Below are 27,915 nucleotides of genomic sequence, written 5' to 3' on the forward strand. Positions count from 1 at the left end.
AGACATTCATTACAATATGTTTCACTTCTGGCTCAAGCCAGTATGAGGAAAAAATGTAGTTCTACCAATGAAACCATCCTCTTCTTTCTTGACTCTTCAGAGTTGACACAAATTTAGCAGTAGCTCTCTATCTGAATCCCATCTGTATCTTGCTTTACTAGTAAATATTCTACAAACACTTTACATTCTCCCTTCACTGTCAAGTATGGCATGAAAATGCTATACAGTTTTAATAGGGAAAGTTATTTTTTTCTCTTTACAGAGAGATGCTCCTGCTCATGTTAAATTCTGCTATATGTTGATTTTTTTTCCTTATTTTTTTGCAAACTGGAGAACAGTGAGCTCTGCCCATTCCTTAAATTTTGCTCCTCCCAGTAAAGAGAACTGAATCAGCACCAGATTTTCAGGTGGGGTAACCAAGAAGTAATCCTTAACCAGAAAGCATCCCTAGAGCTGCCAATGGGAGCCCTTAAAGGAAAGAATGGCATTCATTCATGTTTTTATTCTTACACGTGTCATGATCATGATAATAGCAGAGCTATTATTTCTCAGCATAACTGGCTCAACTCAGCTCTGTCTGGATTAATTTCCTCCAGAGTTTGCTTTCCTTAAAATGAGGTAAGTTATCTGATTGTGCCAATAAGAAAACAACAAGAAGTCCCATTAAGTGATCTGTTCACATCTGGTTATTTGCTTTACCATGTGTTTACAGTGAAGGTGCATACCTGGCCACAGAAACTCAGATTATGAGTGTACGAGTGTTGATGATAAATGTTCCTGGTGTGTAACTTGGCAGATGGGATTCAGTATAGAACAATAGTTACAGAGTTAACCTGGCTTCAAGCATGCTGAGGAAGACACATAATGAACTGGCAGCTTTATTTGTCATCAAACTACATCACAGCCAAGAGTGCTGCTCAAGGAGCAGTATATCTTGAAGCATCCTCCTTGGCAGTGTGATGCTTTAACATCAGTGGATAGCTAAGCAGAGCTACTGTCTCACTCCCCTTTCTTAAGGAAACAGATGATAAATTTCTCAGAACTGCCTCCTTTCCAAGATGATGGTGTTCCTCAAATTCTTGTTTCATCAATAGGGTCTTCAGAACATCTCCAGGTGTTAGGATGCCAACAGCAACCCACAAAGATGTCCCTGGTTCCCAGGCCAAGCTTCTAGGCCAAAATCCTAGCTCCTATACCTGGTTTCCAGGGTGGCAGTGAGTTTTTCCTGTAAGTACTTAGCAGCCATTTTATGTCAATATTTTCTCAGTACAGTCAAGCTAGTCCTGTAGTAACTCCCATCAATTATATAAAAATACGAAAACATTATATAGAGAGAAATATGCTATATCCAGGTCAAGTGAGAATACATCCTCAAAGTTATTTATAAAACATTACTAGGTATTTGTAGTGGAAATGCTAACTCACAGCTTGAAACAATTATCGAGTACCTTGTAGGAAGAAAGAGGAGCTCAGGTGCACGTAATGCATCTGAATAACTGGAAGGGGTGGAGAGCCAGGATCCAGGGTTGGCAGGATAAGGGTTGGCAGTGAAGAGAAGGGTATCTTGATAGAGACTCCCTGTATACCTGAAGCTTTCTGAAGGTAAGTAGCTTTTTCCCTTTTTTTCTTCCTTATTTCTTTGCATATGGCTGTTGCTTTTGAGGGGACCCTCACTTACTGCAGCCTGGGATCTTGCTGCTCTGCTGTCATTGATGAACTTTCAACTGTGTTACACTTGGTGCATCAGGCAGGCATGATAGAAGCGTATGAATTTAGGACTTTTTTTTTCTTAAAAGGAGAGTGTGTTGGCTGGTTGTTGGGACCCTGTGATGCCCCACAGGAGGAACTTCCCAGGTGAAACCCTGAATTTCCTTGATTCCCAATAGCTGAGTTCTGTATGGATTATTATTATTATGCTGCATGGTCTCATAACCAAATCCCCTTTCAAGGTGGCAGGTGGCAAAATTTTTGAATAAATTTGAACAAATATTCTTAAGAACTGAGGAAAGAGGTGTAGTGACATCCTCTATAGCATGTCAGCTACTGCTAGCAATTAATGTATATCATTCCTTTGAGGAAGGATTGAAAGATGAAAATGAGCTTTTGAAATCCCATATCAGGCAGCTGAAAAATGAAGTTGCACTTCCGAGGTGGTAAACCGCCTCACCTTTGAAGCACTGGAATAGGCTGCCCAATGAGGCTGTGGATGCCCTATCCTTGGAGGTATTCAAGGCCAGGCTGGATGTGACTCTGGGCAGCCTGGTCTAGAGGTCGGTGACCCTGCACATAGCAGGGGGGTTGAAACTAGATAATCATTACAGTCCTTTTCAACACAGGCCATTCCATGACCTTCAAATGGCATTTCCCCTCTAAAATGAAGAACTATATCATTAGAAAGAGAGAAGGACTTAAATCAACAGGATCCTTTGATCGTAGTTGAATCTAAAATAAAAGGAAAATGAAGATGACTGAAGTCCAATGAGAGGATCCAGGAACCTCAAATTCTCTAGAAATAAGACCAGTAATAAATCAAAAAACAGAGGAAGTCCAAGACAGACCAGCACGATTGCCACCTCAGGAGTGGCCCCCTGCCCCTGCTGCATTACATGTGACATGCACCCATACAAGGCCACCGAACTCATGGATATATTACAATGATTTAAACAGAAATCACTAGAGAGCATACCAGCTTAGTTCTTGAGGTTATGGGACTTTGAGGCCGAAAGTGTGGCTATTAATGGACCAAAGATTTCTAAACTTGTATCTATCGCGTACATCTGGCCCTCAGACAAAGACTGTATGTGATTGTAATGCATAATGATGAAAATAATTCTTTAATTTAATGAATAATGGCTGCATGTAGGATTGTGTGGCCAAATAAAAGCAATATTCCAATAAATACTGTTCTACGGACTTTGACAGAGGGACTTCAAAGTTATATCAGAGAACCAGGAATGAAGGAAGTGATTTAAGATGACAAGTCTGAGAGTCCAGATCTGGTGGAAATTCTCCTCAGTGATGAGGGATCTCATTCCAGAACAAGTGCCTCCCTACCAGAGGCTCACTAATGTCCATAATAATCCCTTTGGTAACCCAGAGGCTGTTGTTCAACAAGCTACCCAATTGGTGGCAGATCTAGGAGAAACAGAGTGCCTTTGGACCAGGCACAATATCCAGATGTTGGGAGGAGCTGAGGTCCTCCCTGTAACTAAAACTAGGAGACCTGCCCCGCAGACTTCTCAACTGGGGCCCATACAGGTGTCCCAAAAACATATGTTTAGTGATTTAATCCAGACTGGGGTTCTATTGGCAAAAATTGATTGCCAAACCAATCATATCCTCTTTCAGCTATAAAGGCAGCTGGAGGAAAGTCGAAAACTCCAGAACACCCTCAACGAAACAGGGGTAAGAATTATTGGACAAGTATCAACAAGAACATGGAACTTGGAAGATTTCATAGCCCCTAACAAAAGGAAAAAGCCTCCTCAAGTGACCTGAGCCACCTGAGGAAAAAGAATAGGCAATTTCACAGTTACTTGTGTGATGGGGCATGCCAGCCCCCCTGCACCTACGTTCTCTGATTTGAATTACACACTTTTTGGTCCTGGAATGATGTACGGCAAATGATGGTATTAGGAAACACGAGTGCAGAAACGTTCATTATTTATGGTGATCTAACTAAATTTCATGGAAACAGGGTGATGACTGGTGGGTTCTGAGGACAGACCATCCCTGTAATACAGATATGATTGAAGCTGGGGGTTGGGCATCTCCCAGTCTGGGAGTATATTGTGTCTGTTGCCCCAGCCCCAGAGTAGCACAGGTGATCTTAAGAGGCCATGCAAAACACAGCCTATTCACCTGACAGAGTTGTGCCAGATTACTAATACTAAACATTATAGACAGCTGGGAGGGGGAGGTGGGCAGGTGGGCAGGCAAGAGAAAATCTTAAGAACAGTGTAGGAACTAGAAAAAGTGGGAATCATAAGACCTGCACATAGTTATACGCCCAGTACGGAAGTCAGCACATGGAGAATGACAGTGGATTACAGAGAATAAGGTCAAGGTTGCCCATTCATGCAGCTCTATCTGATATTGCCCCCCTGATGGACACATGATTGGGAAATTTCCTGATTGGGAAATAGAAGCCTACTGTTGTATCATAGACTTGGCAAATGCATTCTTCAGTATTCCCATTCAGGTCCCACTGACAAGGGTATGTGCATTCACCAACTTATTGTCAGAACTTAGTGGCGCATGACTTAGCAGAGTGGAATACTCCTAATAACATCGAAATGTACCACTATATTAATGTTCTCATGTTGACGTCTGACTCGCTAGAGGCATTAGAAAAGGCAGTAGACTCACTGACATGCCAGTAGAGACAATGGTTGCTCCATCAGAGAAGAGTCCCTTTCAGGAAGATAAATATTTCATTCCTGAAGATGTCTGGTGTATGAATGGATCCAGCAAGTCTAACCCAAGCAAGTGGAGAACAGTGGCATGCCATGCTTCTACTGAAACCATCTAATTTGAAGAGTGGTGTGGTCAGAGTACTCAATGGGCAGAACTGCTAGCCATGTGGATGATTATAACCAAGGAACCCGGTGATGGTACACTGAATGTCTGCATAGATATTTGGGCTGTGTACCAGGGTTCACTCTCTGGACTGCACAGTGGACTACCCAGGAATGGACTGCTTGTGCCCAACATATCTGGGGTAGAGATATGTGGCTAGACATATGGAATGTGATTAAACACGGGACCATAAATGTCTACCACATCTCTAGCCACCAAACTCTGCACTCTCCAGGAAATAATGAAGCCAGCACACTGGCTCAAGTTCTGTGGATGGTGAATCCTCAATCGAAGAACATCACCCACTGGTTACAGGAGAAGCTGCGTAATGCTGCACAAAGAACAATAGGCCTATCCAGGGCCAAGAGCAAACCAGTCATACACTGTCAAGGCACTCTCCAAGTTGATGGCCACCTATGGGACACCTCAAGTCATTGAGGGTAACCAAGGTACTCGTTTCACTGTTGCAGTGGTATAGCACCATGCAGAAGAAAACAACATTGAATGGTGATTCCACCTCCATATGATATAACTGGGGCAGGCCTTGTTGAACATTATAATGGCACTCTTAAGTCTGTCCTGAAGGCAGACTCTCAGGCTATGTGGGGGTGGGTGAAAAGACTCCATGAAACCCTGTGAGACCCAAATGAAAGGCCTAGAAACAGCAGACTCAGTGCCCTGAAGATGCTACTGACAACATTGGTGTCCCCACTTAGGATCCCAATTATGGGCACTGATGATCAGGTCAGACCCCAAACTTGCAATGAAAATAATCTTCTGCTCCCTGCCCCTGAGAACCTAGAACCAGGTACCAGTGAAGTAGAATGACCTTGGAAGATGCAAGTAGGACTAAAATGGTGTGAACTATTTGCACGCTGGGGGAGATTATTGGAGGCTGGGAGATAAGTAGTTCCGCTGGTAATAGGTACATAGCCTGCAGACATCACAATCAAGACTCCTGTATTCGTCTCTAAGGGGACTTCGATCATGTCCCTGTGGCAAATCAGGAACCCCCTCCTCCCCCCTGCTTTGATACCCACTATGGGTACGCAGTCTCAGATATAGAGCTAAAGGATATGATACAGACAGCTGCGACATGCCCCAGTGCAGAGAAGACAGGAAGTCCTATAAGTTGTATCCTAAGGAAGATGGTCTTTCAAAAGCCCATACTATCCTCAGGTTTTAACCAAATAAGGAATCCCTGAGCAATCCTCACCACAAAGATAGAGTGTCATTTGTTATTCACAATGCTACCACCAGCAGTAAGACCCTCTTGTTTGGATTTTATAATGAGAGCACAGTTGTTCCCAAGGAGATTGATAAATTGCAAATGTAAGAATTCTCTTTCCCTTTTTCATTCCAAAGCGAGACCAATGTTCTGCACTTCCATATTGCTTTATCAGTTGAGAAATAACCATTTTACACATTACTCTTCTTGTACCACAGGTTGATGCCAATAGTGAAATGACGATCTCGATGGTGACATTAGAAACGCAGACATTCCACATATATGGTCACAGGTACAACTTTCAAATTTTATTGGAGGTTTTGGTTCTTTCAGATTTGAGATTATCTGCTGATAATGTCTAAAAAGGTGAACAATATTTCTATTGGTTCCTTCATGTAGCTTGTGCTAGGATGTGAACCTATATATTTCCTCCTTCGTAGTTATTTCTGACGCAGAGAGACACGCATGCAGAGAGTTTGGTCTATATAGTGCCTAAATTATCCAGCCACAGTAAGGATGGCAATGAAAGGATGTCTTTCAGCTTTAGTGTTGTGGCTCCTTCTCCTCACCATTCAGGTTTCCCTAGGTAAGTACATTAATTTGCATAAGGTACTTGGCTAAGGAAGAGAATGTGAATTCAGTATAAATTGGTTGTTATTCCATTAGTCTGTAAGGCAAAATGTCAAGAAAGTGTTTAAATACATTTGTACTTAATTCGAACTCCTTGGTGATCCTGGCAGAAAAAAATAAGCCATTTGTAAGAGTGCTATATTTTACTGACATATTAGCTATCTGACATTTTTACAGAGTTCAAGTCCAAGTTCAGTGAACAGTTGAGCTGTAATGGAAGCCCACTGGGTATTTTTTACTACTGTCTTGTATCCCCCATTGAGCTTTGTGTAGATGGAGTCAATAACTCTAGGTCTTTATTTCAACCCAGTTAAAATGCTGCTGTGTGCAGTGGTGTTTGACTGGGTAGTATCTTCCTTTCCATTGTTCCTGTATGTTTGAATTTTAACACTAGTTATCCCCATGCTGTTGTAGGGCTACGTGTACATATTTGAAATGAACTATAAGAACCAGATTTTGGAGTTCATATTTTTGTCTCTATACACATGGAGTTAGTAACATAGCACTATGCCTGACGGTTGCACCCTTGTATGATGAAAATAAGATTTCATGGTTGATACTTTCCCTAATGTAGCAGAGACCTAGTTTTAGAGGCTCCCACCAGCTGTGTGGATGCAAATGGATGGGAAGAAGTGGCATGGGACTTTCTGTGTAAAGGAGTGTGAACAGCAATATTACAGACTTGTATTTAGACATCTCTGTAGCAGAACTGTACTAAAGAGTAAGTTATCTGCCAATTTTATAATAAGAGGAAGCAGTAAAAGAGTGCCTTACAATGTAGATGGGAGTAGTTTTACATTGACACCCCATTATCAGCACTGACAACCCACGCATCTGCTCTGGCTCTGACCATACTTGCGTATTCCATGCTATCACAGCCCCCTGTTTGTCCACAGGGACTTTGGAGAGTGCAGGCAATATCAGAAGCACATCAGAAGTGAGCTGAAATCTTGACACGCATGCACACACACTGGGAAAAGGACTGCATGCCTCATTCTTATTCCTGGTCTGCGAGGGGAACCAGGTCTTTAGCGGGAACAAGCCCCAATTTTACACCCTTTTACCCAAGCAGAACCTCATCCTGTAACTAGTACCACTGAATTTAAACTTGGTCCTTGTTAGGATATGCTGTGGAGTGTGAGTGGAGGTAATATGTCTATAGGTAACATAAAAAACATCACAATAGATTGATTTCAACAGATGACAGTTTCAATTAGAGTATATTAAAAATTGTTGGGTATGTTTTGTCTAGCTTTGCCTCTGCATTCAGACCTGCATTCTGTCATGTGCTGAAAATAGTATGTCAGATTCTGCACTTAAATATTCAAGTGCAGAGAAACAGATTAATCAATTGAGGATCTGTTTGTTTTAGTCCTGAATGTGGCTAATAGAAATAGGTTATCTGGTTCCTTTAATAATGAATGATGACTTTAATTTATAAATGTTATCTTTATTAAATGTTTGTTTTTAAATACATCTCAAGTACAAAGGCTTTTTGTAGCTCTTTGTGCTAAGTATTTGAGAAAATTTTACTCAGGAAATTTGAGAAAAGAAGACAGTTTGTACAAAAATATCTTCAGATGTTGCTACTTGTCATCCACTTGAATAATCTCTTCATGTTTCTGAATCTAAATGACAGACAGGAAATTGTGGGGAAGTGCAGCAGTATTAGCACAGAAGCAAAACCTTTGCCTGTGTACAAGAGCAATTCTGTGTCAGTGCCATATTATCTGCCTCTGAACCAGGAGACAATCAGACTACATGCGGATGGAGACAACTGCATTTTGGTCAACTACTGCTAGCAGTTTGCTTTGGAAAGAGATTATGATTAGTTGCTGAAAGAAGTAGCTTTATCAATTTCTGTGTTAGCGCTGACACGAGGAATTGAGAGGAATTAGAATTGATTTAAAATAAAAAGCAAAACGATTTATTTTTGTTTCACTGTGTCAAATGGCAGCAAGAAGTGTGATCTGTAGGAACATCTCTCTCGTTTGAGGAAGAGAGAAAATGTGATGCTTCCAAATCCGTATTGTTTTGAGAACTCTTCCAGGAAAACCTGAGGGTCTTATTAAAATTTAATTACTTCTCTGTTGCTAATCAGATACTACCATTGATTTACTCTGAGAAGTGTCTTTCTAGACTGCTTGCAACTGTCACTTCTCTAGATCTCCTACAAGTATCTTTCAAGGGTACAGCCAATGCCATCTGCTCCCATGATAACATGGCCAGCAGGACGTAGGTCTCACCAGTAAGGGCCCAGGCTCAAGTACCTAAGAGAGGCAAGCAAGGCAGTAGTGAGTTTCAAGTAAGAGCCCAGATCATAAGCAAGTTCGTGGTGAAGGGGCACATTCAAAGTCAAATTGGAAGTTGCTATACAGATCAGGACAAGCTCCAGTGATGGCAGCAATCTGCAGGTCAGCATGCATATTATAGAGACTGTGGCCAGACTCAGCTGTGTTTAAGTTGGATGCAAGCACACCTACAATGCATCTGAGGCAGTGACAAAAGTTGCAGACATATTCTTAAATGGAGCCCCAGAGATATGGGCAGGATGCATGGGTGGAGACCCCAGCTGAGGCAAGTCAAGGCCAATAAGATTTGTTAGTGAACTCGGCGTTGACAGTCAGATCAAATCTTATTTATAAACTTTGGATTAATTTTCCATTGTAAGCTAGGTTTTGAAACAGTTCTGGTTTGGGGTCAAAGTTGTTAGTCTTCTTATCTGACTCTTCTGTTACCCTCATTTAGATATGTGAACAACCTGAGTGGCCTTCCATGCTCCAAAAGAAGTTACTAGCATCCCTCAGAGATTTTCACTTTCCTTTATATGCTGAAACTCATATCTAATTAAGTTTTAGATGAATCTCTGGTCCTTGCATGTACTTATCTTTTACTATCTTTCACCTGGAAATATAGAGGTCCCACATATGGTAGGTTTTTTGTCATTTTAATTTTCAGCCATGTCGTCTTCTTTGGAGATGACAATTCACACAGGTTTTTTTCCTTTTAAGTTTTCTCTTTGAGAAGGGGACAGATCATATCCAACAAGTTTGTTTCAACTGTAGTGGAGGCACTAATTCATGGCCTGAAACAATAATTGAGCACCTGGTGCGAAGGCAGGGACAACTCAGGGGAGCTGAGTGAATGGGAGGGGTGTAGCCAGGATCCACTCCTTCCCAGACCTCATTTAAGGGACAGCAGTGGGGGTGAGGGTATCTCCTGCCAGAGATCCCTGCCTACCTGAGGCCTTCCAAAGGTGAGCAATTATTTTCCTGCATCTGTGGCTGCTGCCTTTGGGCTTGTTCTCATTTGCTGTAGTCAGAGACTTTGCTACCCTACTGTTATCATCCCATTATAGTATTACACAAGGACCCAACATTGGTAACAGATGAGCACAAGTACTGAATGATTTAACTGTCACTGAGCAAACTTCAATTTAAAAAATGTGCCCCAAGATTCTTAGTTCCAGAACAAAATCACCAGAGCTCCTTTTACTATGAAATATAAAATGCCTCTCAAGTATTTCAGTATTGTGTGTAATTCAAATATGCATGTATGTCAAGCAAATAATTGCATGCTTCATTTGAGGTTAGCCTCTATCCCAAGGTCTATCCCAAGGTTTAAGGCTTGTTATCACTGCTTTCATCTCTCATTACTTGATAAAACTGTTCTTAAAAATTCCTTCTTGTGAAGGCACTGATTATTTATGCTCTGAAAGTAAAGGATGTCAATGCACCTTGCTCCTTGTAGATGGGATGTTTATGGAATTCAAAATCTCTAAGTAGTTTGTTAGCATACTTAGCACTCTTCTGGATAATCCTGGAATTTTTGTCCAAGTCACAAAGCATTGTGGAATATTATTAGACTCCCCTATTTTTTCTTATTCTGCTGAACTTCTTCCGTGATTTATATCTATCCAGTTGCACAACAAGGCAAAAGTATAGCAGCCTTAGAGCACAAACGATGTGTTGTTTCAGCTGCAAACGAAAAAATCATCAAGTTTTTGGTTTAACTATTTTGAAACCTATTCTCATTATTTTATCAAAATAGAAAGCATAGCTGCATATTTTTTTTTGCTCTTTACAGGACTGTGTTTAGTCAGTGTATCAAAATCTATAAACTTATTTGCTATCACATGAGCTGGCACTGCACTGTGTGCCATGCCCTTGTTTCAGCCCAGATGGGGTTATTAGCACACTGATGTTTGGTTGACACTGAGGGGCTGGACTGGACTGCACTGCAAGATGTGCTGAGCTGCATGTGGCCTATGGGCTACAAATTAGATATGCCCGACTTAATTTACTTAATCTACTCGCTCGGTAGCCCAGCTTGATATGCGTTAGCAGTCACACACTAACATGCCCTCATTTGTTCTAGTTGCTGGTATCAAAGACATGGACTTCTGTGACCCATGGTCCGGCACCAGCTGCTGGTACAGCCATACATAGGTGCACAGAATAAAGTAAAAAGAAACAGACAGCGCATGTCATAGCTGCACAAGTCAGCTGAGAAGCAGCCTATTTGTCCCTTGTGTCCATTTACCCTTCTGTTGTGCTATACTTTCTCCTTCCCAAGCAATCTTTGGCTGCTTTTCTTTTGTATCTCATACAGTGTCCCATATCCTGGGATAGTCCCAGGAAGTGCCACAGCAGGAGCCTTTTTCTCTGATTGGATTACTAAGGTTTCCCCGCCTGCCTTTGTTTATCTGTGCTCCTTTGCATGGGAAGATGAACTTCCTAACACAAAACCTAACGATCTGAATGTCATCTTTATTGTTTCAATACAACAGTAATTGTTCTTAATGGAATCTGCAGGAGGTATCTTTATTTTTTGTTTCATTGTTTGTTTTCAGTGGCATTTACACTAAATTACTGTCTGCTAGGATTCAGAATACTAACTCAGTGTTTTTGCCTTTTAGTCAAGCAAGTAAAATCTTCCTGCAAGCAAAGAATTTTTTTTTTAAGGAGAAGCTGCTCCAAAACTCTTACCTTAAAACCTTTGACTTTTTGAGGGGAAAAAACAAAAACAAAAAACAATTCCTGAACAGTTTTTTCTTCCCCTGTAATTACATACTAGACTATCTACCTTCGTTTTCCTGATGTCTTTGTAAAATACAACTCAAATCTATTATCCTGTTTTCTAAGCTCAAGCAGGCTATGGTGTAGCTTTATTTTCTATGAGTTGCTTCTATGTCTCATAATCATTCCTGCATTTGAATGTAATAAAATTCTTCTTGTGTTTTCTTGCTCTTAGGTCCTTTTTCTAGACTTCTGTATAGTAGCTGAAGCTTTTATAGTAGTAGTCCAACATAATAAAGCAAGGAAACCTCATGTGAGCCTTCCCTCTTCTGTCAGACTGTCATCTGCTCTGTACAGACTGTAACATTGTGTGGAACAATTTGTAGAAGAATTGAAATATTAGTGGAATTTTGATATTAGTGGAGAGAAATAAGCCTGGAAACAGAGGATCACAGAGCAGCAGGCACTGGAAGCAGAGAAGAAGAGGATTCTTTGAGGATAATTTTTACATCAAGAGGGGGTGGGGCATGAGGAACAAGATGAATACCTACCTACCTGCCCATCTTCTGCTTATCCTGCTGCATCTCCCAGAACAGGTCACCAGCCCATGACGATATCTGCATGAGACATCTCTTCTTGTCATGTACCCCTGACCAGGAGGACTGTGTCCATGGCAGGGTATATATATATATATATAAAAAAAAAAAAAAAAAAAAAAAAAAAAAAAAAAAAAAAAAGAGAGAGACTTTGGAGGGCACTTAGTTGCAAATAATAGTTTGTCTGAGAGGAAGAAAGTGAGGAAGAACAATAACAAGAAAGGAGATACATCTACTGAAGCCCTTATGAGGCACAGGCTATGGGCATTTCTTGGCATTTTCCATCTCTGATAGGTCAGGAGCAGAGACAGCTTGCATGTAATTAGAAATAACTTACATTTTAGCAGTTCAGTTTTTTCAAACTTGTAAATACACACGTAACACCCTGATAGCAAAACAAACGAGAACTTTATATGGGACTATTTAGAAAGTGATTCTTAAAAATAAGGTTTAGGAGTAATAAGAATCTGATTAATCATCTGCAAAAGATTGTAATGATTAGAATGTCATATTCATAACCCTCTTCTGTCTCTGTTTATGAAGGAGATGATGAATTGAAGCTGATAAATGGAACTAGCCCCTGCTCTGGGAGAGTGGAAGTAAAACATGAGGATCGGTGGGGAACTGTGTGTGATGGTGACTGGAATACAGAAGATGCCGAGGTTGTTTGCCAGCAAGTAGGATGTGGGTCTGCTGTTCAGGCCCTTAACCGAGCTCCTTTTGGAGAAGGATCTGGACCTACATGGTTGTATCGAGTAGAGTGCCATGGTAATGAATCTGCCCTCTGGAACTGCCCTCATGCAGGCTGGGGTGGCTTTACCTGCCCTCATTATTTTGACGTTGGAGTGATCTGCTCAGGTAAGAAGTTATATAACCTTTAATAATAGAGCAATTCCCACAATACAAAGGAACTGAGATCAATCTTTGTCCTAAATGGATAGTCTAGTAATGTGGTCAGCACAGAGGTAACACTTCCTCCATGGCCTCTGAACCCAAATAAGTATAACCCAAATAACAATTAAAACTTCTGCTGACCACAAACGTGTGTCTGCTTTGCCTTTGCACAGCAATGATATACAACAGAAATAGACATAGTAAATCACACAGAACAGAAATAGAAACACCATTTCTTTCTACCATGCCTCTTGCAGTCAACATGAGAGCAATAATCAACTTGCTTTTGGCCAGGAAAGGAAGCTAAAGAGAGGGTGTAGATGGGGAAGCAAGAACACTCTGTATTATGCTATCCAAGCATCCTCCTCCTTTAGATCTTCCTGTAAGCTAAGATAGGAATTTCTGGAATGGCAAAGAAATCCAGTGTATGCTCAGTGTTTTCGCTTGCAATATGTGCTTGGTTTTGCTCCCTGAAGCACTGCAAGAGGTTCTTTCCTCTCTTCAAGACTTCACATTCATTCTTTTTGACTTTCATAAGGTTCCTGTCAACTTATTACTTCCTTCTGTGTTCACCAGAATGGCAGTTCTGCCCTTGAGGTTATCTCAGCTCAGTAAAAGTTTACTCCATCAAGCTCTCTAGGATGCTGATGAAGATACAGAACGGAACAGATCTCAGGGAAGACAACAGTGGTAATCCACTTGTTGCCAGCCTCCAGGTTGAGTGCAATTCACTAAGAACTACAATCTGAGGCTGACTGATGAGCTTTTTGCCCATCTAGTAATTCACTCATTGAGACTGTTACAAGACACAAAAATTGTGCAAAACAGTTTCAAAGACCTTGTTGAATTTGAGGCGAATGGTACGTACTGCTCTTATCCCATCATTCACAAATCAGTCCTTTTTTCAGAGAAAGCAATCAGGTCACATAGGCATGGTTTACTCTTGGAAAATCCATGCTGACTCTCCTTGTTCACCTGCTCACCTCTCACTTCACCTGCTTAGAAATATGCTCCTAGAATACTCACCCCATGATTTTCTCTGACCAGCCTGTAGTTTAGTTCTCCAGGTCGTCTTTTCATCCTTTTCTGAAGATGAGTGCAACATCTGCCTTTTTCCTATTGCTAGGGATATAATCTCTATAACCTTTTGAAAATGGCCTCTTTTTAGAGAGAGTGGACTTGAAAGAAAGTTGGTCAGTTTAGATAAACCGCATTGCATCCCATGGGTTTATTTAGGTAAAATTCTTTCTCTGTTTGCTCTGCACTTTTTCTTCTTTCTCACCCCACTTAATATTTGGAAATCCACTATTTCAGAGTGACTAAAGGCTACCAAAGATTTTTGTAACCCCAACCAAACAAGTTCCTCCTTGCTACCAAATAGATGTCATGTCTGTGTTTCTTCAATATATGCAAGGATGAGGACTCCACCACTTCCCTGGGCAGCCCATTCCAATGGTTCTCCACACTCTCTGTGAAGAAATTCTTCCTAATTTTCAGCCTAAACTTCCCCTGCCACAACTTCAGCTCATTCCTTTGTGTCATATCACTAGTCATATGATAAAAGAGACAACTTTTAGGTGTAGAGAGCAATGAGGTCTCCCCTCATCCTCTTTTTTCTCCAGACTAAACAATCCTAGTTCCCTTAATTGCTCCTCATAAATCTTCCATTCCCTTCACCAACTTCATTGCTCTTCCTTGCACATGCTTGTGAAAACCAATATCCTTGAAGTGAGGGTCTGAAAACTAAACACATTATGTGCTCAGTAGTTTTGCCAATGACAGCATAAACATGTGTGATTTGGAGATTTTCTGTTTTTGTTTATAGAAGATTTCACCCAATTCCTCACCTTAATGGGTGGTTTGTAACAAACTCCCACCACAAGATCAGCCTTACTAGCCTCTCCTTTGATTCAAAGCCACAAACTCTCCCACACTCTGTGGAGTCACTCTTGATAAACTTGAGATTTCCCTTGACTGCACTGTTGGTGCTCATGTGAACAACATTTTCCATGCACCTGCACAGCTATAAATTCATTGTGGTGATTGTCTGTACTGCACAAAAACAAATCCATTACTTATTTCCATATTGCATCTGCTGAGAAGAAAAGCATATAAAATAAATATCTCACCCATGAACAGTGGTGGAACTGTTATGATATGAAGTACTTCACTGCTAATAGAGCTGTGGAGCTGAATAAAATGCAAACACCAAAGAAAAAAACAGTGTTTTATGCAAGACCTATAGAACTTCAAAAATGTTATTGAGTGGAGCTAAAAACAAACAAACAAAAAAACAAACACCAGGTGAGACATAGACACTGAGCTGGCTACATGTAGCCCCATCTGAGTGGAAGCAAGTCTACTACTACAGTGTGCAATGCCACAGAAGAAAAGCAGTGCAATGCTGTTTTCAGGACAGGTCGTTTCTCTCACAAGCTGCTGTGCCTTAGCTGACACATTTGATCAAAACTGAGATGGGCTTCACTCAGGGTCTGCACAGCTAACTTTCATGTAGTATGCCTTGCCTGAACAAGATCTCCAGAAATATGAAGCTCATGAAGCGATGTGCAAAGGTGTTCAACAAAGCCTATGGGGATCAGCAGTGCTGAACTTGAACTAATAAACCTGTAGACTTCCAGTTCATACTATAGAGGCGTTTCGTAGTTGACTCTGCTCTATATTCTTCTGGAAATCCCTTGATATTTGTATAATACAGGTTTTCTTCTTTTTGAGGCACTTCAGTCTTCTATTCCTTTGAATAGTGAAGACTTGAGGACATACACTTGTAAATGCTTATGGGTTTATTTATTTATTTGTGGATTACTGTTGTTCAAACAAGTTGCAAATGTTCAAAATTCCCCTTGTTCTAGGGCTTTCTGAGCACTTGTTCAAGATTTTATATTTTCATGTACTAAAAACACAAACATTCCCATAAGCTGTTTTTTTCCTCTCATTTTTCTCTTGCCAGCAGCATACAGATATTGCCACAACAGCTATTTAGAAGTTACTGGTCCTCAGAGATGTGCATTCCATGTGTCTTGCCCATGAATGCACGAGAGAAATTAAATTAGACCAGCATAATCAACATTCAATACTGATCTTCTTGTTTTCTCCTTCTTCTCTCCTTCTCCCCACCACACAGGTTTCTCAGGGCTGCATCTGTCTGGTGGGGACACTGCCTGCTCAGGACACCTGAAAATAAAGCAAGAAGAAACTTGGACTACGGTCTGTTACTCATACATTGATTTCAATGCTGCCTCTGTTATATGCAGTGAGCTAAGTTGTGGCCAGGCTGTGGATGTCTTGAGAGGAGCTCACTTTAGAGGCAGACATGAATTGATCTGGCAAGAAAAGTTCCACTGTGTGGGGAATGAGACTCACCTTGCACACTGTCCCAGGACGTTGCAGCATAGTAAGGCATGCTCTCATGATGCTTATGTTCTATGTTCAGGTGAGACTTTGGACTGATGGATATAGTTTATATGTATCCCAAGTTTTCTTCCTGGCAGCCCACCACTCTGAGCCTCTGCATATTTCTATGGTTCTAGGCTTCTTCCCCTATTATGCCTGAGAGATTCAAGGAAGGGCCAGGAGTAAAAGAGTAAAAGAGAGCAGCCTCACAATCTCCTTCATTCAACTGAGAGTCTGCGTTTAATGCATCCTTTGTGACAATTTCACTCTGTCACCATGGATGGAGGTCTCAAAAGATCTGTAATTTCTCTTATGTTAGTAGAGGTATGAGCTCCGTAGCGTTTGGAATTCCTTCCTTGTCTTTCTCATATGCATAAAAGGAGAGGTGACCAGAGCAGATAATCAGGAACATGGCAAAATGCATTTTCTTCTCTGCTATTGTGTGTGTTAAACTCTGGTACTTCAGTTAATTATAAAACTGGGGGAGGTACAACTACAGACTTACGCAAAATCATAGAGGCATAAGTTACAAATATTTAATGTAAAGAAGTTCATTTCATGCATTTCCCAGCCACAGAATCGTAAAATAGAATCAAAGAACTGTCAAGGTTGGAAAAGATCACTAAGCTCATCTATTTCAACCATCAACCCATCACCACCATGACCACTATATCATGCCACTCAGTGCCACATCTGCCTTTTTCTTGAACAGCCAGGGCAGCCAGTTCCAGTACTTCACCACTCTTCCTGAGATGAAATTTTCTTGATGTCCAATCTGAACTTCCCCTGGCACAGCTCAAGGCCATTACCTCCTGTGCTATCACTAGTTACCTAGGAGAAGCAGCCAACCCCCACCTGATTACAACCACCTTTGAGGCATTTGTAAAGAGTGACGTGGTCTCCCTGAGACTTTTCCAGTCAAAGGGCTGCAGTCAGTTTCAAACCTGCCTTGGAAATGTCATGCTGGCTGTTGTGCTCTGCAGCCCTCTGAGGAGCCAGACAGCCTAGTTAAGATGCCTATGACTGAGAGGTCTTGGCTCCTGTTCCTGTCCTGCAAGATTCATAGCTCAGAGGTTTCGTTAGAAGGAATATTGTGCAAGAGTGAGGCAAGGGTAGGCAGTATAACAGTATGAAAAGTCAGAACAACTGCATGGGGATTGCAGTAGGACACTCCACATCATACTTAAATAATTGTGAATCATTACCTGATGGACATGACCTTTTGTATTTTGTACCTTGTGCTGTTACATACATGAAAGTTGAGAATTGCACTGAACTGGTTACTGATTAATGTGAGAGGACTTGCTACTTGGAGAGAAAATGCAACTAGTAGCTCCTATTCTGTGTTTCCCAAACACACAACTAAAGCAAGACAGGAATTTAAAGATTGTCTCTCCAAAAAAAAAAATATATATATATATATATATATATATTCTACAAAGTAGCAGCAGCATTCTGGGGGGAGAAGAGAACAAAGCAGAGAAGGAGAGAAGGAAATTCAGGAGTTAAAAGACTTTCAGCGATGTAGTACGGGCTTCCTGTTTTTTATGATTTGATTTATCATAAATCAAATTTATGATAAATTTACCTGATTTATGTGCTTCCTGTTCTACCACTCTACCCAGTAGCCTGGGACACAGAAAGGGTTAGTAGTCTAGATCTCTCTTACAATTTTCAATGTGATAGCAATAAATAATAATACAAATGCTTAAGTCCTTCATTATTCCTGCAGGCTATGGCGGATACAGGTTGTCAAATGGCAGTACCACATGTACAGGGAGAGTTGAGCTTCTTCATGGAGGCTCATGGGGAACGCTCTGTGACTACTTGTGGAGTTTTCCAGCTGCCAATGACCTCTGCCAGCATCTGGACTGTGGAGTTGCACTGTCAATACCAGATGGACAGTCCTTTGGAAGAGGAAATTGGTCTTTCTGGAACGGTACATTCAGCTGTAAGAAGAATGGCTCATACTCGAAAGACTGTTCTGTGAGTGTTCTAGATCAGAACGAATGCCCTGCTGGAAATGTTGCTCGTGTGATGTGCTCAGGTGAGCAATGGAAAGGGCTAAGAGGAGAAATGAAAAATGGCTTCTCTGAGACAGTATGGACCCAAAAACCAGGGGGTATCTGTATAGCCAATCTCTGTATTTAGCCTGCTGCTACAGGTATTTCCAAGAGCTGAGGCTGCACTTACCACAAGGCTGCTCACTCTCTATAAAACCCTCTTTGTGCCAGGCAAGAGCAAGGGAAGGGCTGCTCCTGAGGAGAGAACGAGCTGGGTCCAGATGGTGAGACAATATGAGTGCATCCACCAGGGTATAGTCTGAAGCATCTGAACACAGAGGGCTGAACTGGAGAGAAAAATGAACAGCAGAAGACAGGGCAGTTACACCAACCACATAGTTAAGGCAAGGACTGAAGGCCTGGTTCAGGCTTAATTGAGTCCTTGGACCAATGGCCTGAGTTGAGAGACCCAGATACATCTGGTCAGAGGAGTTTAGGTTCACTCAGAGCCTTGAAATCTAGTGCCTCAAGTTCAAAAATTGCAGATCAGGTTCTGATTTCTAATCATTCTTCTCAGTAAAACAGCATTTTTTTAATTTTTTAATTTTAGTAAAACTAAAATCTAGTTATATGTATGGAAATTCTTGTGGCCAGTGGCCATTTTTGCTTCTTTCTATTGCTAAGGAAAATTTATTTCCATTTCCAAGCCAGTTTTTAGTTCATGCTCATGAGCAGTTACCAGTATGACATCTTGGTATTCATTTTCTCTTATATTCAGGGTGCCCAGGGGGCAGACTAGCGAATGGCAGCACATGCTCAGGCAGAGTGGAAATCCGCCATGGAGATACATGGGGAAGACTCTGCCGCTCCCACTGGAATTTGCAGGCTGCTAACGTCCTCTGCTATCAACTGAACTGTGGCTATGCAAAGTCAATCCAGACAGGAGACAGTTTTGTGGATGGGAATGGACCTGTATGGAGAGATGCTTTTCACTGTGAAGGGACAGAGTCCTGCCTGTGGGACTGTGCTCAAGTGACTTTGGGCAATCCAACTTGTTCAGCCAAAGAAGTAGCCACTGTTGTTTGCTCAGGTAAGTCAGGAATGTTTTTTCTCAGGTTTTGTAACTTCAGACCAAAGCAATCTTGGTGATCTCACTTTGCCAAGTTGTATATGTCAGCTTATATTTAATGTCCTTCTCCTTCCTTTACCACCCACCCATCACACTTCTGTCCCCAGTTTCAGCATAAAAACTTCATTTAGTAGGATTTCACTCTAAAGGAAATCATATTATTTAGATGTGCCTGATTCTAGGAGGATCTAACCTTTTAGCTGGGTATGTCTATCTTGCTTCCTGTTGCAAAATCTTCTGGGCATAGAAGCAATCAAAGCCTTACCACAGGCTACCTCCTTAATCGCTGGTGTGAAATACTCTTTACCATCATATAATTTTGACTTCCATCTGTCCCCTGCATGTTATTTCTACTGTGATAACAGCAGAAAATTTTATTCATAGCGTTTTCCAAACCTTTTGAGCCCAGGTCTTGCTGAATCACTCAGACTCTCAGATGGTCAGAGCCGCTGCGATGGGCGTGTTGAAATCTCCCTTGATGGCATATGGGGCAGAGTCCTAGATGACGACTGGAACATCAAAGATGCTCATGTGGTATGCAGACAGCTCCAATGTGGAATAGCAAAGAGAGCCTATTACCTTCCAAGGTCTGAACGAGGCATCGGTCCTGTGGGCTTAAGAAGTGTCCAGTGTGATGGAAATGAGACTCGGCTAGTGCTCTGCAAGACCTCCCATTCTCAGGCGCTGTCAGCAGGAGTTGCTGAAGATGTTGGTGTGATCTGCTCTGGTGAGTCACTGTGTAAAAAGAACAGAATGCTTTCTAGGGTTGTCTCTAGCCAACCTTGTGCTGTGGTCTTACCAGATCTTAAATAGGCATGGATCAGAGCTTGTGAAACTCACCTACTTGTAGACACTAAGAGATAAATGGTAGTCAAAGAAGCAAGTGAAATTCACACATTTCTTTCTTCATCTGAAATTCTTAAAGAATTTAGCTCACAGAATCAAAAAGAAATAACAATACGAAAGTCATAAAAGCATTAATTTGTCAGTGACTATCCACATTTGAACTGACATCAAAGAACTGAATAGATTTGGTTTTGTGACTCTTCTATATATGTGTATGCACATGCAGTCTTTCTAGATATACGCACAAACAACTATTGCTACATCTCTTAATTTTTAACGCATCTGTTGCAGAACCTGTTTCTGATCTAAATGCGTTTAATTAGAAAACAGCTTCTCAGACTTTCTAAAATAAGGTGATGTCTGCATATACTTACCACAACTACACTACCGCTACCCATTTGCAGTAACCAACAGGAATTACTTAAACATTCACCTGTTGCAGGAGTAATCCTTTGCCTTGATGTGGTTTTAGCATCACAGGAGTTCTACCTAAGAAATCATAATAAATGAACTGGAATCTAACAAGAACATGATGCCTCAAATGTGCTTTAAATATACGCTCATTAAATTGACCAGTGCATTATCAATATATTCAATATTGTCAGTTGCATTTTCTTCCTGCAGAGAGCCGGCAGATGAGGCTGGTGAATGGAACAAAACGCTGTGCTGGGAGAGTGGAGCTTTATCATGATGGCATCTGGGGCACTATCTGTGATGATAACTGGGATCTATCAGATGCAAATGTTGTTTGCAGACAGCTGGGATGTGGATATGCCATCAAAGCATTAGACTCTGCTTACTATGGAGAAGGGTCAGGGCAAATCTGGCTGGATGATGTGAACTGCACTGGGTCTGAATCCAATATCTGGGCATGCCCCTCTAGGGTATGGGGTCATCACAACTGCCAACACAAAGAGGACGCTGGAGTCCTATGCTCAGGTATGTTCAAAGAATACATTTCATAGCCTGTGAGCTGGAAGAGAACACAAATGGGAAAGCTGAGAATTGGTGGAGTCTTGCTTGAACAGCTTGTTATTCTCTCCTGTCTGCAAGCACGGCCCATCATCACAAAGGGTGTACTTATTTGGCATTCACACATGTACACGCAAAAGTGTATGCTGAGGGATTTCGGGGATAAATTGGAGGGTTGCTACATCAAGAGGCTGTGGCTGTACGTTGTGCAGAAGGAGGTCATCAACTGTCAAGTGCCAGACTGTTTACCAGTGGACAGGGTCAGCACAAAGGTCACAGACACCACATTAAAGAAGTGTGTTTATCTTTACTTCAGTTTAAAGCACTGAGATAATAAGTGCAATGATACAGCAAGAATAAAACAGAACAAGGCAATGTGCCTCACTGTTACTGCATGAATAATAGCAATAGTCATTAAGAAAGATACATCACCAATTGCCCTAATACTTTACCATCATCCAGATTCGCAGTTGCTGGGGAGCTTCATTTGCAGCAAGGATTTGGAGAGCATTCCCAACAACAGGGAAGTCCTACACAGTACACAGGATTGGCACAACAGTCAAAATCACTGAGGAAGTGGCCCCTATTATTTGAAGAGTAATGCTTACTGAATGGTTGGTCTTTAGAAACAAGACGATGAAATGTGTGTTGAATCATGTCATCTGATTCCATTTTTATGCCTTCACTTTCAGAGTTCCTGGCTCTGAGGCTGGTGAATGGCAGTGGCTGTGCTGGACGGCTAGAAGTTTTCTACAATGGGACATGGGGGAGCATTTGCTCCAATCGTATGTCTCAACTCACTGCAGTAACTGTATGCAAACACTTGAACTGTGGAGATGGTGGGGAAATTGAAAGAGATTTCAAATATGGCAGAGGTTCTGGGCCCACATGGCTGGATCACATTGAGTGCACTGAGCAACACAGCTCCCTGTGGCAATGTCAGTCAGACCCCTGGGATCCTCAATCATGTGATAACCGAGCAGAAGAGACCCATATTTCTTGCACTGGTAAATACAAATGCATCCACACAGTATCTCCCAAATATACATACATCCGCACATGCATACATGGACAATATGATGCTTACTCATGTTTATCTGTTTCCACTTCATATTATTTTCAGTTTCATGAAATTGGCACAAACATTTTGTCTACATCTCTGCTGAAAATGAGTAAATTAAAATGATATCAGTGTTAAAATCCAAGGGAAACCCCTGACGGGATGCTGCCACTGCTTATCTGTACATTAAAAATGTGTGAAATGCAATTAGTCTGTGAGATTTCAGTTAAGATGAGACTATTCAATAAGACTAGAGACATACATGTATTTCTGTATGTATGTATGCAAAGCAGTGCTTATATACATACAAATACATATGCATGCATATAACCAAGTGCAAGTGTATGTTAGTTCAGTTCTAAATTATCGTTTCTGGTGCCTGCTTTTAGGACAGTATCTCATATCTGTGGGTTCCCACTGAAATATAAATAATTTTTAGATAACTCAGATCTCTTGAAAGGCACTTCAAGAGAAAAGAAAACAAAGTCATCAGAGAGTTTAAAGATTTTTTTAATATACAATAATAGCCAAACACTAATAAATGCCAACTAGTACATCAACTACTAAATAGGTTACACATTTATTATAGGAAAAATGCACTTGATGATTAATGCTCAGGAAGTTTACACTCCTTCACTCTTTCCAGAGAATGATCTAATTATTTAATTCAGTATTTAATTTCTGCAGGAAGAAAAGGAACAATGACTCCTGCCTCATTTACTGAGTGTCCAAACTCTACAAGTTGCTCAGGTACTTCTACCCCCTTGTTTTTCCTAATTAATCTCTGTGGACCTTACTGCTATTCAGGCAATACAGATGCTTTTTTATTCTGCAGACAAGGACAAGTTACGTGTTGTAGGAGGAGAGGATGCATGCTCAGGAAGAGTGGAGATTTGGAATCAGGGTTCCTGGGGAACAATCTGTGATGATTCCTGGGATGTGGCAGATGCTAATGTTGTATGCAGGCAACTGGGCTGTGGTTCTGCTGTGTCTGCTCTGAGTGAAGCTGCCTTTGGGGAGGGGACAGGTCCCATCTGGCTGGAGAAGGTCCACTGTAAAGGAACAGAACTGTCACTTTGGGACTGTCCTTCCAAGCCTTTGCTCGGCAAAAACTGTGATCACAAGGAGGATGCTGCCGTGGATTGCTCAGGTTAGTAAAATGGTCCTTTGGTTCATCACACAAACTGGGGAGGGAGGTGAATAAGAGGGATATTATGCTATCTGTCCATCCCAGTGATTAGCCTCTTTATAATTCTTACTGAAGGAACCTCACAAACGATATGAACATATTCTTCCTACTTTTCAGTTACCTCTTCCTTAATCTGGACTCACTTTCCTTTTGTAGGTGTGACAGAAACAACAGCACCTTCCACTAGAGCAGGTAAAACATTCCTTCTTCACCCTTTCTTCCTCCCATCAAATTAGGGACTTTCATTGTCACTGATACTGCAAAACAGGTAAATCAGAAATATATCAACCTGCTTTAGCAGGGGGGTTGGACGCAGTGATTCTTGAGGTCCCTTCCAACCCCTGCAGTTCTGTGATTCTGAGATATTCCAGCTCATTAGAAAGCATCTCCCACAGTCTTTTGTAAAGGAGAAATGAGTGGCACTATTTCTAGCTGCTGAATTCTTTCTCATTGAGCAGAAATTATGTAGCAGGTGAGCTGCCTCACTCTGCTACCTGAGCACATGAGGAGACTTCAGAGGAGCAGCCTTTGGGCTACTGGGTTCTTCCCTATGTGCTGCCTCTTTGTTTCCATCTAGCTTCACCCCACCGCTCAGCGACAAACAACATGAGAGCTTCAGCACCTGTCATCCTCTGCATCATCCTGGGGGCCCTTCTCTGCCTGGTTCTTGCCATTCTTGCTGGACAGATCCAAAGAGCCAGGGCACAGCAGAGAGGTGTGTTGGTATAAAATGCTTCCTTGAAATGGCTGGCAAGTTTTCAGCTGTCTGGGGGAGAAGGGGAGATGGGTGGCTGAGGTAAATGACACCTGCTGCTGCACTGAGATTTTCACTCATTCTCTGTCAACTAGTACATCTGGAAACTGACAGCAGCCAGGACAACTACTGGGAGTCTTGGGCCTGGTCTTCCTCTGTAGGATACTTGAAGTGACCTGCCTGTGTGGAAAGAAACAGAGACAGGGGAACTAGCTTGAGAGTGGAAAGTGAGGTCAATTTGGAGAAACAGTTTTCCAGTGAGAAACAGCAAAAATGCAAGCAAGGACAGCCACCTTACTAAAGGTGGCTTTTAGAATATCAAATCAGTACAGCAACTGGAAACCTCATAGCTAGTAGCACATTACATCTCAGACAAATGAGTAGCAATATCTCCAGTTCAGACTGGATCTGCATGAGATCTTTCCCTGAAATGCCACAAACGTCTGGAAAGCTTTCAGTCTCCTGAGTAATGAAGGGGCCTATTAGAAGATAACACAAAACATAACTTTAAAACAAAGAAACTTAGATATGCACAGAGACGGAATAAATAGAATGGATTTGTTTTCAAATCCAAACTTGCTTCCTCACCCAATATCTAAGGTCTCTTTGTCAAAATAAACTTCTCCACACTTATTCTTAGCCAGCACTTCTTAGTGACTTTTTGCGTAGTAACCAGATTGTGTAGACCCTGTTAGATCCCTCCATCTTTTCATGACCATGGCCTGAGTATGGACAGAGTCTGTGAATGATCATGCATTTTATGTTCAGGCTACAGGCTACCCTATGACTCCTTCAATGAGGTTGTCTATGAGGAGATTGACTACAAACTGATGAAAGAACAGCAAGGGATGTCTGGCCTCTCAGGTATGTGTGTCTTTTTCTCATCAAGAGAAACAAACTAAAGCTAATTTCTTCTGGTGGCCTCAGTATGAAACTGTGAAGCTCACACATTTACCAGGAAACTTCTGGTTTCTCCCATAATTCTTCTCTCCTATCCTCAGATTTCCAGATCTGCCAAGCCAACACAAGCAGCTCTGAAGTAAACATGCATCTGGCTTTATTCAGCACTTTTTGGTCTTCATTTGCACACTCAAACCTGCTCTGGAAAGCTCTCTTAGAACTGTTTTAGGGCAGCTTCCCCTCATTAGCATCTGTGGTCGGTTTCACTGATTCCCCCGCTAAAAACAGTGGAAAATGAGAGACAGGGAAAAAGAACTGCAAATATTTTTCTCCAAAGGTTTGGCCCAAGTTTGTATCCAAACAACCAGAGGTGACAGCACAGGGCAGCTACTTAGCTGGTCTATTTCACTGAAGTTTAACAGAGAGTGGTTAAAGTAATGAAAATACAAGGAAATAGGTGCTTTACAGAGATAGACACAGAGCAATTTGTTACTGTGAAATTATGAAATAAAGTGGGGAAGACTACCTTGACATAAATTTTTCCACTAACTCCATTGTTCCAGATGTTTGTCCTATTCCTGTTCATCTTCTACATTGTTTTCTGCTTTCTACTTGTTACAACAACATATGACAATTATTGGAGCTGTATCACTGTGACATACTGTAGAGTCCTCAGGAGCAACCTTAGTTTCTTACCATTCATTATTATACTACTGTCATTATTGCAGGACTTATTTTTGGATCATAAGCTAGTGCTCTCTCTAGTGGAAGACATATCCCTATTACTATTAATACCTATCCTGTTTCAGAAATCTCACCATTGCCTGGAAATAACCTGGAAGGTGGTTATGATGATGTAACAGATGCTCCTGGACCTGAAGATGCTTCTTTTTCTGAGCAGAATAAGCAAGAAATCACTGGGGTCTCAGAAGAATGTGACAGAAACAAGGATTCATGGAAAGGTGAGGCTGGAAGAGCACTGCTGCTAATTTTCGTATCCTATAGTTACTGTACCAACCTCAGGGAAAACCAAGGTGGAGCATACCTCAAAAGATCACCTAGACTTTATCTAATCACTGTAAGGAAGAAATGCTATCCCATAAAATCACAGAGTCATAGAATGACCTGGGTTGAAAAGGACCATAGTGATCATCTAGTTTCAACCCCCCTGCTACATGCAGGGTCACCAACCACCAGACCAGGCTGCCCAGAGCCACATCCAGCCTGGCCTTGAATGCCTCCAGGGATGGGGCTTCCACAACCTCCCTGGGCAAACTGTTCCAGTGTGTCACCACCCTCTGTGTGAAAAACTTCCTCCTGATATCTAACCTAAACCTCCCGTGCCTCAGTTTAAAACCATTCCCCCTTGTCCTATCACTATCCATCCTTGTAAACAGTCGTTCCCCCTCCTCTTTATACTCTCCTTTCAAATATTGGAAGGCTACAATGAGGTCTCTCCGGAGCCTTCTCTTCTCCAAGCTAAACAAACCCAGCTCCCTCAACCTTTCTTCATAGGAGAGGTGCTCCAGCCCTCTCATCATCAGTTCCCCTCTGCACTGTTGGCTCATGTCCAGCCTCTTGTCCACTAGGACCCCCAAGTCCTTCTGTACAGCGTTGATCTCAAGGAGTTCTTCTCCCAGTCTGTATAAACACCTGGGATTGCCTTGGCCCATGTGCAACACTTTGCACTTAGCCTTGAAGAACGTCATTAGATTCACATCTACCTACACTTCCAGGTAGATGCTTGTTAGACTGGTCTTTCAACTAATTCAGTACGTGTTCTCACAACTTCTGCAGGTAATCTACACCTATGTTGTTTTTCTCCTTATAAACACTGCAAGCGAGAATAGACTTTATCTGCAGAGACCTAGGAAACTTGATATCCCAGTGTTAGCAGGGAAGCCTTAGGAGGAAGGAGCTGAGAGCAGGGCTCTAGGACCCAGAGATCTCCTCAGGAAGAGCTGAGAGGGGGGGCTAGCAGGGTCATACTTTTCTATGCAGTAACCACCCTCAGTCTATAAGATGAGTTATATCCTCCTAGTAGATTTCAAACACCAACAATGGGTTGATCATTCTCCTGTGGTAGCCTTGGGAGGATCCAAATTAGGGCATACTCTTGGGAAGGACAAGGCTAGATCTACTACGTTTGTAATATGTCAGATAAAGAGAACAAAAAATGCTTTTTAAAGTTGAGGTGGTAAAACATGGAATTGGGTTCTTTTGGCACACTGAATAATTGCTTTCATTTAAAATGATTATCGTTAAGTTCATTAAAAATGTTTATTGGGAAAAGTATGCTTGATCCTTGGATATTTTTATATGTGGCAGGAAGTAGAATAAAATAAGCTTTTCTCAAGTCTTTCAGGAGGCAGCAACAGACAGCCCGTGCTGTCAGCTGCACAACCATGTGGATGTAACACATGCAGAGTGGGCATTTATCTCAGTGGTTTTCCCTTCATGCTTTCAGACTGGAGTCCTAATGTGTCAAGAAACAGAACATCTGGAGCTCAGAGAGATTTATCCCCTGCTCTTGAAGACACAGGGTACGATGACATTGAAGAGCTGGGACAATGATCGAGACTGCTGAGCAGTACCGAGCAGTTCTGTAACACATCACTGTTCCAAAAATGCTAATTGGAACCAGAAAAGCTTGCATTTAGGATTAGTTTTCGTAAGTTTGGTTTATTTGCAGAGAAGTGTTAACATA

The 27,915-nt window shown here is 41.6% G+C and overlaps 1 protein-coding gene across 1 annotated transcript; it reads left to right on the top strand.

Moving 5' to 3' along the window:
- Positions 1–1,534: 1,534 nt before the first annotated feature.
- Positions 1,535–26,310, top strand: LOC122177469 (antigen WC1.1-like; the record flags this gene model as incomplete). The annotated part of the gene is made up of 16 exons (XM_042866852.1): positions 1,535–1,602; positions 6,025–6,098; positions 6,247–6,392; positions 12,594–12,908; positions 16,087–16,395; positions 18,088–18,402; positions 19,137–19,448; positions 19,897–20,214; positions 20,958–21,272; positions 21,998–22,312; positions 23,053–23,115; positions 23,201–23,515; positions 23,711–23,746; positions 24,132–24,273; positions 25,084–25,178; positions 25,958–26,310. Coding segments are annotated over exons 3-16 (3,273 nt in total), but the record flags the coding sequence as incomplete, so codon positions are not given.
- Positions 26,311–27,915: the final 1,605 nt, after the last annotated feature.

This window comes from Lagopus leucura, unplaced genomic scaffold (genome assembly GCF_019238085.1).
Source record: "Lagopus leucura isolate 7727_CA_CO unplaced genomic scaffold, USGS_WTPT01 Super-Scaffold_100001, whole genome shotgun sequence".
NCBI lineage: Eukaryota > Metazoa > Chordata > Aves > Galliformes > Phasianidae > Lagopus > Lagopus leucura.